Here is a 14,302-nt window from a genome sequence, read left to right as displayed (position 1 = left end):
CCCGTGTGTGAGGAGCGCGCAGCTCTGCGGGCAGCAGCGCCCGTTTTGGGTTGGAAACGGCGCAATTTCCGCGGGCGGCGCGGCGCTGTGCGCATGCGCGCGGCGCCGGAAGCGCGGGCCGTTCGAGCGCCATGGCGGGAGCGGCGGGGCCCGGCCCGGCCCCCCCGGGGCCCCGGCACCGGCCTGGGGGGCTCCGGCTGGGCCGCGGGGCCGGGGCAGCGGCCTCGGGCGGGACGAGCCCCGAGAGAGCCGCCGCGGGGAGCCAGGGCTGGCGGAGCGGCAGGTGAGGGGGCACGGGGGAGCAGCGCCGCGGCCCGTGTGTCCTGACGTGGTTTTGTTAGATTATTTACATAGAGAGCTCTTAAATGTATACCTGTATTTATAGATATATATACATATACATACACATGTATACAGCTGTATGTGTTTTTACATATATGCGTGCATGTATGTACATGTATGTACATGTATGTGCATATGTGTTCATGTATGTACATATGTATGCATGTATGTGCATATATATATACACATATAATGTGTGTGTATATATATAAATACGACATACTACATTGCATGTAGTACATGTTCTGTGTATTGATTTATAATTCCAGATTATGCCCTGGGTTGTTTCATGGTGATTGGTAGGTATTGGCGTGTCTCAGAATTGCAATCTTTAGGGTTTAAGGAATGTCCATTTTAAAAAGCTGTCTTCCTGGTTTTTTCAGCAGCTGCATCACGTATTTTTTTGACGGTTTTAATGTGTGGTTCATGTTCTCCTAAAATGAAATAAATGACTTGGTAAGGGTGCTGTGGGCTGCCTCTACATTTGCATGGCCATAGCAGTCCAGGTGGAAATGCTTCCATTCTGCCTCTTGGAATGGCTGTGTGACAGCTGCTGCATGCTGCTAAATATTCATGGCAGCTCTGTTAAAGTGCACTTTATGCAAAAGCAGCTTCTTACTCATCAGTGCCTGGGCTGGGGTTTCAGGTTTACTATAACACACTTCTCTGACAGATCACAGACCACGTGTCAGGCAAAAAACCAGCTTTCTATAAAGAGTTAAAATCATTCAGCCTGTCTGTTTCACACCAGTGGAGGTGCAGATCCTGCTGTGACCTAAAGTTGTGCATTTCATTTTTGCAGCAGTGCCCTGTACTTCTCTTCCAGCAGCGATGACGAATTTGAAATGTGTAAGTAATGGCACAGTTTGTGTTACGCAGGAGTTTGACAAGAACATTTCTGTCTAATTAATTCTGTCTAATGTGAAGCATTTTTACACGTTGCTTTCTCTCATTGCTTGTGCTGCACAGTAATTCTCTCCCTGCAGAGCAGTCGTGGTGTCAGTGCCACAGGGAGTGTTCTTGAATTGCCTCAAGTTTCACTCTTTTTGCCTTGCATTATAATTTCTTACTGCCTCAGTTTTGTCTGTTCCCTGTCACTCACTTGATTCCTTTTTAGTCTCCAGAGACTGGAAAGAGGTCTTCTAGTCTCCTCTAAGAGATTTAGATCCTCTAAGACTTTTAGTCTCCTCTAGAGACTAGAAAGCTGCTGCTAGCTTTGAGGAATTGAGAGCTTGAATTATATGTAAATATAATTAGTTTGTTTTTTGAAAATACTTTAGACCAAATTTTTACTAGTTGCAAACTTTAAAAATGCATAACAAGAGACACAGAACCTTGTTCTTAATTAATCTTCTTTTGTTTCAGTTTTAGCTAGACTGAAAACTCCCAAGTCTGTTTCTAAAAAGGCAGATACAAGGTGGGTGCTGTCATTAATGAATTTTCTGTGTTCACATTTTAGTATTCTGTATAATATTTACATTTTACATATTTAATCTGAATAGAGGAAAACAATCTGAAGGTGTATTGATTTATATGCCAGTCTAGGAGAGAGTGCAGACAGACCTGTTATATCTTCAGTCACGTTCAGGGCAAATGTAAAATGGGATATTTGAATGTTCTTGTCATTCCTATTCATGGATGCAGTGGGTGACATTTGCTGGGAGCAGCTGATGATGTTATATTGGGTGGCTTTTTTTGGATTGCTGTTTTAGTAAGGCAAAGTTGCTGCTCTATTTTTCTGCTTACTCCTACCTTTATTCCACACAATTTGCCTTTTTTTCTTTACAGTTTGAAAGACTTCATTGATGACTCGGATGATTTCTTCTTGGACTTGAAGGTGAAAAAGAGTACAACCAAGAGTGGTAAGCAATCATCTATAACAAAGAAAATGATAAAATGTTTTACTGCTCTTTGTGTTTTCCTATCTTTCAAGGGATTCCCTCTGTGTTAAGACAGAGGCAGGTGTCCTGAATGCATCTCCCAAAACTTCAAGCTCTTTCTTTTGAATTGCAGCACAGAAAGATCTTCAGACCCCAAGAAAGCTGACGACTCCTGGAAACAGAAACACCTGCTGCCAAGAATTGCAGTATCCAGACACTTCAAGTGACATTGAAGATTCTGTCTTTGCAGACAGTCCCTGGCTGAACCACCAAAAAGAGGGAGTGAAAGACTTGAGAGAGAGTCAGAAGTGCAGAAATCTTTCACCTCCACAAAATCGGAAAGAGTCAGATTTCAGAGGCAGTCCAGATTGGCTTGTTAGAAGGAAAGAAAGAAGCTGTGAAGATACAGAAAATAAATTGCCAGCTGTGGCACTAGGGCATGGTGCAGGGGTGGAGTCAGATAGCTCAGATGAGAGTTTTGGATCTTTAATGGAACGGATAAAGAAGCGAAGTCTGCCCCGCAAACCAGCCCTAAGCACGAGTAAAACTGTCTTTCAGCCCAGCACCACAGGTGAGCAGTTCTGAGCTAACTTGCAGTGCTAATTGCCTGGTTCTTTCCATTTGTGTGGCATCAGCCCCTGAGGTGCAGCCCAGCACCTTGAAAAGGATTTTGGTGCAATCAAAAATGACTCCTCTGGGCATTCAGAAAAGCCATCTTGTGCTGTCAAGATGTCAGTTTTTCACTACTGCTTGTTTTTATCATTATAGGCACTTTTTGTTTTTAAAATTATTCTGAAAGCAAAGCTGGTGGATCCTCCTGGTGGTTTCTGATGATTCTGTGATTTCTTTTTTTAATGTATGCTGTGTAATCCTGTGATTCCTCCTGTTGAACTAGAAAACAGCAAGCCACCCTGCAAAGATGCTCAGCCTGTGAAAGGGGAGGGAGTCAAGACACCAAAGCCAAAATCCATTTCACTTCAAGAAACACCTTCCATGATAACGACTCCTGCAAGAATTCCTGGGAATGAATCAGTCAGCTGCTCACAGTCAGCAAAGACAGAGAAAAGGTGAGTGTTTCTCCATTGTTCCTGTGTTCTAGGACAATTCCAGAGGCACAAAGAGATGCTAAGCATTTTGCATAGGATGATGTGATTCCTCTGCTACCTAGAAACTTCTACTAATTCAGCATTTGTTAATGGTTGAATAGCTGGAAAACAGAGTTTTCAGGTTTTCAGTCTCCAGTAACAGGGAGAATACAAACTGATCTCTGCCTGGGGGAATTGATGACAAATAGATCTGGCAAATGTCAAATCTTCTTTGTAAATGTTATCTCCTTTGCTATTCCTTGTCTTGTACAGCATGTGGTGGCTCTACAGGTTGTATATATCCAACTGCTTACCTCTGAAAAGATGCCAAAACTGATTCTGTTAGTAATTCATACCTTTTAAACAAGACCATATTGGTTTTTTTAAATCTGTATCCTTAGAACTTGGAGAATTTGCGTTTCTTTTTCTATATGTGGATGCAGCTTAGGCTTTTCAAAATAATGCATTTTTCATTTCTAACAGCTGCCCTTGTTATGCCTCCTAGCCATGTGCTGTTTCTTTTAATCATTTTATAGTGGTGTATTCAATACCAACCCTTTAAATGATATCTTTAAAAGGTCAGAATGCTGCAGCATTGGAGTTAGTAATCCTGGTGGAGTATCTGCTTCCCCTGAAATAATTCCTGAGCATTCCTGGACTATCTTTGTCTGTTTCTGAAAACACACCTTTATTGTGATGATCATGGTAGGGCTGTTCATATATTGATTACATTTTGGTATAGTTGTGGCTCACTGTGTCACAAAATCTGAGTCTCTTTTCCTACTTAGGAGTCCTCATAATCTAACTTTGTGAATTAATGAAGTAACTGCAGGACTGTTGCAACAGCTCTGCCCCTTTCATGCCCTCAGAGGGGTAAGAGGACAGCCATGGCCTCATGAGGGCAAAGCTGGTGGAAAGAGGCAGGAGAGGTTTATGCCACTTGAAGCATCCCTGAGATCTTTATTGGCTTTCAAGTGGCCATTATTATTTCCTGTGTTTTTCCATATCTCTGTACTTCAGCAAACTGCTTAATGGCTTTTCTTGCAGGCTCAGGGTATGTACAGTGCCTGGTTGTTTCTTGCAAGATCTTTCAAATCCAGCCTCCCACTATGTGAAGTATTTCAAGAAAAATAAAGAGGAGCTGGCCCAGAAGCTCTACAGGCTGTTTAATAGTACTATCTTTGAGCAGAAGGTTGGTTTCAAAACAAGAACTACCATTCTAAAATGCTGGTTAATATGTTGCTCCTCACCTTTTGATGTGATTGCTCTTTATCCTCTTCAGATTGTAGAAGTTAAGCTTTATAGCAGTGGGTTGTTTGAATCAGTCCAGGCAAGTACTTCAAAAAGGGTTTGTCCCCACTGTGGTGCAGCAGTTTTCAGCCTGGTTTTGCTTTCCCAGCTGTAATGGAAATGCTGCCCATAATCTGTGTTCCTTCCTATTGGATGTTCATGTCTCCCTTTCTGGAACAGATTGGAAAGGTCATCCTTCAAATAACAGTTTAGGGTGAGCATAAAGCTACAAGCTGTGTTTCAAAGTTAGGGTTCAGTATCAGAGAACTCCTGTCTTGACCTGGGATCATCATCTGGGATATTTGGGACCCTCCTCTGGTGAGAAATGTCCTTGAAAGGAAGGGTACTGCCCTCAGTAATTCCAATGGGATTTCCCCCAGGAAGGAAAGTGGTTTTTATGCAGATGAGAAAATAGTGTTGAGCTGACAGGCTGAGGTCATGATTTCACAGAAAACTGAGCTGAACAGACTCGCTGTTGCTGGAGCAGATTATCTTACTGCCCAGTGCTTCAGCCCTGTACCTGGAGGTACTTGGAGGTAGAGTAGAGGAACTAAGGACTTCTGTCTCACCCTGCATTGGGAAACTCTCATTGCTGGTTACAGAAGAACTGATGGTGGGAATAAGAGGCCATGGAGGGGATTGGCATCTTGAGTGTTAGGGGCACCAACAGAGACATCCTGGACTGGCTTGCACTAAATACAAGGGGAAGCCAGAAGGAAAGAGAAGAGGTAGGAGAGGGCAGACTACATGCACTGCTTTGTTTTTCAGTTACCAGAGGACATGGTAATCACCTGGAATAAGAAAATGAGGAAGACAGCAGGGTATTGTGTAACAGGGCAGAGGGGAGGCCCTGAAGGGAAGCGTTACGCTCGCATTGAACTCTCTGAGAAAGTCTGTGACTCTGCAGGTAGGTCAAAGAAAGGGTGTGTTGATTCTTCTTTGAGGAAGCAAGTTTTAGTGATAAAAACATAAATCTGATGCTTAAGAGATCTGGAACTGGAACCTGCTTTGAAATTTTATCTTGTATAAATAAATAAATACATGTATGGTTTTATCCACATTCCACAGCCCTTCTGAGAGGCTGGGCAAATGTACAAAATGTGGTGAGAACAGGGATGTAGTCACACTAACTGCAGTATTGTTTATATTTCTTAATGATTTGAAGACCTACAGGCTAGGTGTTAGACTCTAATTCTGTGTTATAATGGCAGTCTAAAATCTGACTTCTTCCATCACAGCAAGACACCTTGTTGGTAGTGTTTAAAGCTGGAATAAAGACAGGTCAGTGCCAAATTAAGTTCTGTTGTGCGGTACTGTGATTGTTATTTCTCCCTCATTCCCTCTGGATATGGGAAAATGAATCATAAAATGGTTTGGATTGAAAGGGATCTTAAAAACCATCTTGTACCAAACTCCCTGCCATGGGCAGGGACACCTTCCACTAGAACAGGTTTCTCCAAGCCCTGCCCAACCTGGCCTTAAACACTTGCATGGCTTTACCAGCCAAACAAAAAGCCTCAAACAGGTGAGGTGTGTGGGGGAGTAACTAGGATGCAGAATTGGGGCTGACCAAAAACTGGAAATGCTTTAACTAAAACCTTGTTTTGGAGCATTTTATCTTAGCAAGACATTGGCAGTTTTAACCTTCAGAATAATACTTGTATCTTAACACAGAGTGAGTGTCAGAGGCCTAAAGCAGTGACCAGAGGTGAGCTTGTTCTTCCCCCCAGCTGATTGATGTTTGTCTTTGTTTGGTGTCCCCAAGATCGCCTTCGGGACACGCTGATCCACGAGGTTTGCCATGCAGCCACCTGGCTCATCAACGGCATCCGCGACGGGCACGGCCGCTTCTGGAGGTTCTACGCCAGCAAATCAGCTGCCATCCACCCAGAGCTGCCAGTGGTGACACGGTGCCACAGCTACGAGATTAATTACAAGTACACCTATGAGTGTGTTCGCTGCAAAGCTGCGTGAGTCATGTTTTCTAACTTGTCACTCGTGTGTCTGTCAGGGTGCTCTGAAATACTAAAGCAGTTTGGATAGCCTGGTGTTTTCCAGAGCCCACAGAACCTCAGTGTGTGATTCCACATTTGTTTCCACATAGTTCTAGTTCAGAGGTCAGGACAGGAAGGAACATCATCTGAGGATCAGTGGTGATGAGAGAACGTCTTTGGAAAGCAGTAAGAGATACATACCTAAGCTTTGAAGGAAAAAATCCCCATAAAAGCTGGGCACAGAATATTTGACAGTGATTAGATACTAGATAAAACTACCAGAGGAAGCTTCCAGCTTAAAGTCCTGATGACTTTAAATTACAGCTGCAACCTCACAGATGTGAGCTGCACTGTGATGGGAAGGATTGACACTAGGACACAACCTGTAATAATGACACTATTTGTGACATTTTTTTTACCTCAGGATTGTATGTGTGACTCCCAGAAGTACTGGAAGGAGACGCCTCACATACCCCAAAGTGTGTATTAGGACTATGCAATGCAGTAGTTGCTTAGATGCAACAGAACATTGAGAAGAGTTTTTTTTTAGTGATGTCTTTGAGGAGAAACTCCAAGAGGCAGTTGAAACATGGGTTGTGGAGGTAGTTGAAAATGAGTATGAAGTGCTACAACACAGTCTGAGAGTAGAAGAGACAGCGGAAGGAGCCAGGCTGAAAAACAGTGGAAAAAATACGAGGGTAGAGAAGTGTAGCACAGATTGATTGTACCACTGTGTAATGTCCTGTTCCCTATTCTAAAATACTGCCTGAGCAGCAGAGAAGGGGCCCTTTGCCACGAGCCCTGTGGAGTCCAGTGCTGGTTCTTGCCTTCCAGGATCGGGCGGCACTCGCGGTCCCTGGACACGGCGCGGTTCGTGTGCGCCTTCTGCGGGGGGCAGCTGGCCCTCAGGCAGCCCCCGGCCCGGGGGGGCACCCCTGCCAGGGCACAGCTCACACCCTTCGCCAGGTATGTGAAGGAGAACTACGCGCTTGCTAAGAGAGAGCAGCACGGGCTGAGTCATGCTCAGGTCATGAAGAAACTCAGTGCTGATTTTGCTGCGAAAACCAAGCTGGAAGATTCCTTCTGATATCTCAATCCACCTCCTTTCTTGGTGCTACTTAAATTGTTTATAGAGAGTAGTAAAAGTTCTGAGCAGCACTAACACATAGCATGTCTTCAGTGACTCCAGTAAGGGGTTTAGTTTCATCTGGGCAGCTGATACGCTGTGGACTCTGTGTGTGTGCAGAAGAACTGCTCCCTGTGCATCTGGCTGCAATTGCCAGAGGCAAGAAAGTCCAGGCCCACCACTAAGTCCTCTGACACTGAATGACTCCAAGGCAGGAAAAGGGGCATACCTGAGTTGGGCTTCAATATGGGTTCAGATATTCTCCCATGTAGACTTTCCTGAGAAGTCCTTGGCTGATTTTGTTAAAATTAAGTGGTAGGTAGAAAGCCCTTTTACCCTCAGTAAGTAGTGTACCTCTATTATTGAGATTTCATGGAAACTAAAATAGATGCAGAAGGTCACGTTGGGGAAAGCAGATTGAAACACTTTCCTCAAGAATGAGAAGGTCTTGTCATGGCTTAAGTCTTTCATATAAAATGCAACTGGGATGTGTGTTGTAGTGTTTGTGTCTTCTGTAAGCAAATTGCTCAGGGCCTTAATAATTTTGATAATAAATGCCAGTTTGATACAAACTCTTGGAATAAACAAGGCTGCTTTGTTTCAATTTAATCATGGCTGTGTAGGAATAAAGAACCCTGGTACCAGCCCAGCTCTTCTGGCTGGGGGTCAGCACAGTCATTAACATCCTTTGGTCACTGGGATTACAATCCAAGGATCCCCATTCCAGGAGTCCCAGGGCTGCTGGCTCATCTCCCAGGAGCCCTCAAGAAGCCTGGGGTCACTGAGGCACCACCCTCCCTTCTCCAGCATCATGAAGGTAAGGAGCACTGGAACTAGAAACCAACAGAAAAACAACAGCACAAAACCACTGACCATTCAAAAACTGATTAATTAGTATTCACAGCACTTCTAAGGAAAAAGAAAACAGTAGTGAGCAGTATACTTCAAGGAAGTTCTACTCTTAGGGGGTTTGCCAGTAGAAATGTAGCAAGATTGAAAAGTCAAGTCTGACAAAGCCGTGGGGTTATGGGGTTCCACATCTGCCAGCACTTTAGAGCTGCTCATCACTACTGGCTGTCACTGGCAGGGAGTGCCTGTGCCTCAGCTCTGTCACTGTAACTGTCCCATCCTCTGCTCGCGTGAGACAGATTGACATGACAGAACACAGATGAGGATGTACATGATGGGGGATACTGTGAAATGCAACAGCAAGTACATTTAAAGGGATTAGTTCAACAGCTATTTCATTGCAGCCTTAGGAAATTTCTGCAGTTGAAGTTCAGCATGGAAGAATGTCAGACTGGTATATCCATGAGTTCTCTGCCCAGCATCTTACCCTCCTTCCCTCTGAGAAGGAACCACAGTCCCCTGGCTGAGCCAGCAGAAACAGTTCATTTTCTAGAGAACCTCAGTGCTGGGCAAACACCAGCATTACATGGAGTAAGAGAATACAGACTGACCAAAAAATGCAGGCACTGGCACTTGGTAGCATTAATTTCATTTTTACTCCCAACAGTTCTAGCTTTGGAATTGTTTATTTGGTTTGACATATGCTGAACACAGATCCTATGTCAAAGATCTTCCAGGTCTGTTCCCAAGCTTCCCTCCCACCTCCTGCCTGCCTGGGGGAATGACCAGTGATCCAGAACATTACTAGATATAAGATCATGGTCAACTGAAGCTACTAAGAGAAGGCAGAAGTTGGCAGCATGAGATATGACACCAGGGACACACTCTTCCCCTCTAACCCTCCTGTTCCAGGCTCCTGGAATACATGTAAAGCAGCAGGATTTCTGTCAAAACATAGAGGGAGAAACAACAGGTTCCCTAGGTGTGTGCTCTCCAGAACAGGAGTCTTCAGGTGCTGCCCAGCCCCACCACTGAGCCAGAAGTGCAGCAACTGCAGACACAGCATTGCTTTGCACCAGGCTGGGGCAGGTAAAGTCCTGATCCTGGAGCTGTGCTCTTTGCTGCAAGACAGGAGGCACAGCCAGTACCTCCACTGAGGCAATGTGGGGCCACCCTTCAGCCTGGAGTAGTTCTTGAAGATTTTTTTGTGTCACTTTCCTGAAGGGTCTGCATTTCCTCCTCACTCTAAAGCAGCAAGTTCCTCCAGCAGCTGCTCCTTCTCCTGCTGCAGCTCCTGCATGCGCTGCTTGTTCTGCTCCAGTCTGTCCTCGAGCCACTGCAGCAGGGGCCCACTGATGGCTGACATTTGGCTGCAGAGGTTCTTTGTGAACACTGCAAAGAGCAACAAGACATCCTGCAGGACAGCACACAAAAGACTCAAGTGTGCTACAACCTCCCCAAAGCCCAGAGACAGCCAAGGAAACCTCCAGCATCCTGGGCAACCACACATCTGCACAGGAAGGTCAGAACCAGCAGCTTCTACCAGGGAAACAGCATTTCAGTGTGACCCAGGCAGGCATGACAGATCCACAATGAAAATCTGCACACAGCTAATCACTGATGCTAATTAATTTCTAAATTTAGAAGCATCACAGAATGCCTCATTTCCTAAATGTGTGAGAATGGACAGTGGTGTGATAAACTTGGAACAGAAGTGGGATTAGGATTCACCCCATCACAGTGGCAAAAGGGAAGATGTCACATCCATGTAACACCTATAAAGTGCCAGGAGATGGAAGTGTGCATACAGGTCAGACAGGCACTATTTTAACACTCAACAAATCCCAAATCCCCTTTCCTGTTCCAACAGAAAAAATAACCTGAACAAGCCAAGCCCCAAAACCCCAAAAAATCCCAAAGTCTTCTATAATTTTAACCAATTCCACAAGGCCCGAAGGGTACAACATTCATGATTCACCCAGGATGAGGGTGTTCTACAGCCTTTGAAGTTTTTAAGTTTCTAGTTATAATTCTGTTCCTCCGTAACAAGATTCCACCATTTTGACCCTGGGAGCAGCACCCTGGATTGTCATGTGCAAGAAAGGAATCCTTACCTGAGCCATTATGGATCTTGGTTACAGAGTCCAGATGGGTGAGGCTAAGGGAAGGAAAAGAAAGCAGGTTAGAGAGAAGACAGCAGAGAACTGTGTATTAAACCCAGCTGCCCAGGAATCCCTACCCAGACCACAGGTACACCTAAACCTCTTCACCTGCTGAAGCCCTGCACGTTCACAAGGACAACAACCCCTGATCACAAAACCCCAAAATTCTGCTGCTAACCCCAGGCTCAGTACTGCAGACTTCAGTAACTTCTAGAGGCACAGGAGCTGCTAATCCTCAATTTCTACAGCTTTGCTAAGGCTTTGGTAGTTTTAAGTACAGTAGAACATGTCAGCACAGACAGCCTTGGAGAGGGGCAGAGCCCGGGCTGTTACCTGTGGATTCTCCTGTAGGCATCCTGCTCTTCCTGGCAAAGGATCTTGGGCAGCTCCACAGCTGACTCCAGACACACCTTCCCAATGGTTTCATGGGGGACAACATGAATGGGGATTTCAATCCTGTCATATCTACAAGGGTATGAGATATAATTAAAAGCAGCAAACGAAAACCTGACTTCTACAACCTTGCCACAGTCTGTCCAAGGCCTGGCAGTGCTGCAGATCCACCTTTGGGAACACAGGCCTGAGCTGACAGGCAAAGGGAAGCATTTTATATCCACATACTTGTCTTGAATTTTATTTTAAGGTGCAAACCTGAGGGCTTGACCTCTAGAGCTGGAAGCAAAAAGGTGGTGCTGCTACACACCAAACTGCAGCACAAATCCACACCCTGACCTCAAATCTTAAGAGAATAAATATCTAGGCTAAAAGAATCACTCCTAATCTTTAGATTCTCTTCCAGCAGTCTGCAGGAGCAGAAGTCAGGAGACCCTGTGTAGGCATCTCTGTATGTTTGCTCTTCACACAGGCTGAGAAGTCACTTATTAGAGATAAGCCAGAGAAAGGAGAGACAAGACAAAATACAATCAGATAGAATATTCTTCTGTACTCACTCTGAGCTCTTCTGGGCCTGAACAGACTGGAAACAAGTATAGAGAATTCTACCTGTCTAAGAGACACAGCAGAAAGTCAGATTCCAAAGGCAAAAAACATCTAAAAGGCAAAGACACATTCCTGTAGGAAGCTTTTAATATAATTCCAGAGGTTTTGCTGTGATTTGCTTGCTGGAGATGCTTAAAGCATACATTGATAAACCTTTAATGATAAAAAACTCAAGCAGCAGCTGCCTGGACAGCCTAGACCTGACTGTCAGCTTATCTCACACCTCCTGCAGAGGCTGGAAGAGGGGCAGAGCTGTGTGTGCTGGGCTGGACACCCGAGGGAAGAGCCCTGGCCCATTCCAGGCACACTCTGCAGCTGCTGCTGAGCCCCCGGGGCAGCTCAGAGCAATCATCACTTCTTCTCCTGCCCTTGGGATCACAATCCAAACCACTCCCACTGTGCTTCCCACGTGCTCCCAGCACAGCTCTGCCCTTCCTGCAGGCTGACCCAAGGACCTCAGCTCTGCCCTGCTGCTTCTCATGAGCCCCTGGAGGGTTTGTTGCCATTTTTCAGTTGCCTACCTTGGTGTTCTTGTCCTCAATGAAGCAGGAAAAGATGAGCCCTACAAAGCCTTGGTCCATCATCTGGTACATGGCCTGTGTGCGGACATCTGCAGGGACAGGATGAGAGTGAGAGCTGCCCTGGCTCCTGCAGGGCTGGGAAATGATCTGTCTGCCCCTTCTGAAGGCTGATCTGCAGCTTGGTAACAAAGGTCTCAAACTTTATGTTTACATCCTCACTCTGGGTGACTTGAGTTCAAATACAGAACTTGATCCAATTTAAAGCGCAAATAGAAAATCTTAAAAATAGAAAATGAGCTCACAAAACCAAGAAATTTTCTCAGAGCCAGCCTGCTGCCACAGGTCCCCATGAAGTCCAACACATATAAGGTGCTCCAGGTACTTCTTTTATGAGAGTTTTTAGCTATGCATTAACACACACAGGTATCAGAACTCATCGTGGCAGGCCCAGGATCCCCACAGCTTTTTTTTGTGTTCCCCACACCCAAGGTCTGGTTTTTCCCTCTGGAGGAACAGCAGTGCCAGCAGCAGCTGATCTGTGACTCCTGGGCCACGTCTGAGTCCTTGGAGAGCACAAAAAGGACTGGGGCTGCTGCAGGGCCCTGCAGCCCAGCCAGGCAAGCAGGGAACGTTCCAGACCCTGGGCTGCAGGGACAGTGCAGGCTCAGCTCCTGCAGGGACAGTGCAGGCTCAGCTCCTGCAGGGACAGTGCAGGCTCAGCTGCAGGGACAGTGCAGGCTCAGGGCTGCAGTTTGCCAGGGAGAGCCCAGGGCTGCTCTTACCCACGTGTGAGGGCCACACGGTGATGTGGGGGTGGGAGTGGTACCAGCCCACCACCCTCATGGGGCGTCCTGTCATCTCTGCCAACCTGTGTGGGGGTCAAGGAGCTTTTGCAACAACAGACAGAGGGAAGGGCTGCATGCACAAGGGAAAACAGCACACTTTTAAAGGGTTTGCTGTGAGGCAACAGAATTCCAGATCCCTTTGGAGGAGAGAAGAGAAACAGAGCAGGGAGGGGTGCCTGATGGGAGCCCCTTCCCCAGCACCACCAGCAGTCACTGCTGCAGAAGCAAACTGGATTTTGGTTGCATGTGGCAACAAACAACATTTCAGCAGCATCCCTGAGTGTGTGCACAGCAGAGGCTCCCCAGTGCAGCCCCTGGAGCCCTGCTGCCCTTTCCTCTTCCTCTCAGCCTCCCTGCTGAACTGCCCCCCCTCCACAAACACACTGCAGCTTTACCTGTGACCAAATTCAAAACAATAACAAATTTATAACACAGTGCCACTGCAGAGCTGGAACCCACAGAGACTCCAGGGACAGGCAACAGCCAGCACAGCCTCCCAGCAGAGCAGCTGCAGGAGGGAGCAGCTGGCAGCTTCAAGGCCACTGCAGGCCTGAAACCCAGCCCATGGAAGAGCTCTGAGCTACAGCCCTTCACTGGGAGCCTCTGCTCAAGGATATCTCTGCTTCGGTGGAAGCAGCTGAGAGCTGCTCGGGCGAGATCTCCACACGGTCCTTCCTCTTGTCAGAGCGGCGCAGGATTATCACGGAGTGGATGTGCACGATCCGGCTGGTGTCCACCTACCGACACAGAGGGGCAATCAGCGACTGCTGCTCCGCAGGGCACGGGCAGGGCCGGCTCCCCCGGCTCTGGCTCTCACGGGAGCGGAGCCGGGCGCCGGCGGCTGCAGGGCCGCACGCCCGGGGGGAGCCGGGGCCGCTCGGTGCGCGGCGCCACAGCCCGCACGGGCAGCGCCGCCGCCCGCCCATCGCGGGGCCGGCCCTCGGCGGGCGGTACCTCTCCGATGCAGAGCCCCATGACCTCCTCCTTCTCGGTGCTCAGCGCGTGGTTCAGGCACACCAGGAACGCGTCCGCCTCCAGGTGCACCGCCTGCACCGCCATCTTGCCTGCCCGCCCCTGGCCCCGCCCCCTGGCCGCACGCACCAATGGCAGCGGCGCTCGCGGGCCCTCCCAGCCAATCGGCGCGGCCCCCGGCCAGGCGAGCGGTGCGGCGCGCCGGAAGGGCCGTGCGGCCGCTGCGGTGCCGCGGCC

At 47.4% G+C, this 14,302-nt stretch overlaps 2 protein-coding genes across 4 annotated transcripts; one reads left to right on the top strand and one right to left on the bottom strand.

The window, feature by feature from the left end:
• The first annotated feature begins 74 nt into the window (after positions 1-74).
• GCNA (germ cell nuclear acidic peptidase) lies at positions 75-8,297 on the top strand. 3 transcript variants are annotated; one of them, XM_039717452.1, is made up of 11 exons: positions 75-283; positions 612-641; positions 1,145-1,191; positions 1,708-1,759; positions 2,131-2,204; positions 2,356-2,793; positions 3,118-3,289; positions 4,355-4,499; positions 5,366-5,504; positions 6,363-6,567; positions 7,426-8,297. In XM_039717452.1, exons 1-11 carry the CDS (start codon positions 132-134, stop codon positions 7,676-7,678), a joined length of 1,707 nt encoding a protein of 568 aa, XP_039573386.1. In that variant the 5' UTR covers positions 75-131; the 3' UTR covers positions 7,679-8,297. The 3 variants fall into 3 exon arrangements, with proteins under 3 accessions (XP_039573386.1, XP_039573387.1, XP_039573388.1); XM_039717453.1 differs by lacking the exon at positions 612-641; XM_039717454.1 differs by lacking the exons at positions 75-283; positions 612-641 and adding an exon at positions 763-798.
• A 295-nt stretch (positions 8,298-8,592) lies between these two features.
• On the bottom strand, positions 8,593-14,204 carry BRCC3 (BRCA1/BRCA2-containing complex subunit 3). Its single transcript, XM_039717455.1, has 8 exons — positions 14,048-14,204; positions 13,711-13,830; positions 13,031-13,118; positions 12,249-12,337; positions 11,679-11,734; positions 11,062-11,193; positions 10,681-10,724; positions 8,593-9,958 (listed from the first exon to the last, which is right to left on the bottom strand). The coding sequence occupies exons 1-8, from the start codon at positions 14,150-14,152 to the stop codon at positions 9,807-9,809; spliced, it is 786 nt and encodes a 261-aa protein (XP_039573389.1). The 5' UTR covers positions 14,153-14,204; the 3' UTR covers positions 8,593-9,806.
• Between the last annotated feature and the right edge of the window lie 98 nt (positions 14,205-14,302).

This window comes from Passer montanus, unplaced genomic scaffold, assembly GCF_014805655.1.
Source record: "Passer montanus isolate IOZ18808 unplaced genomic scaffold, ASM1480565v1 scaffold38, whole genome shotgun sequence".
NCBI lineage: Eukaryota > Metazoa > Chordata > Aves > Passeriformes > Passeridae > Passer > Passer montanus.
Note: the sequence above shows the minus strand (reverse complement) of the source record. Positions and strands in the feature narration are given on the sequence as shown.

Coding starts and splice junctions, on each gene's coding strand:
- BRCC3 (XM_039717455.1), bottom strand. CDS start 14,152: ATGGCGGTGCAGGCGGTGCACCTGGAGGCGGACGCGTTCCTGGTGTGC. Junction 11,194..11,678: donor CAGGCCCAGAAGAGCTCAGA/GTGAGTACAGAA, acceptor ATACCCTTGTAG/ATATGACAGGATTGAAATCC. Junction 9,959..10,680: donor CAAGATCCATAATGGCTCAG/GTAAGGATTCCT, acceptor TGCTCTTTGCAG/TGTTCACAAAGAACCTCTGC.
- GCNA (XM_039717452.1), top strand. CDS start 132: ATGGCGGGAGCGGCGGGGCCCGGCCCGGCCCCCCCGGGGCCCCGGCAC. Junction 2,794..3,117: donor CTTTCAGCCCAGCACCACAG/GTGAGCAGTTCT, acceptor CTGTTGAACTAG/AAAACAGCAAGCCACCCTGC. Junction 6,568..7,425: donor TGTGTTCGCTGCAAAGCTGC/GTGAGTCATGTT, acceptor CTTGCCTTCCAG/GATCGGGCGGCACTCGCGGT.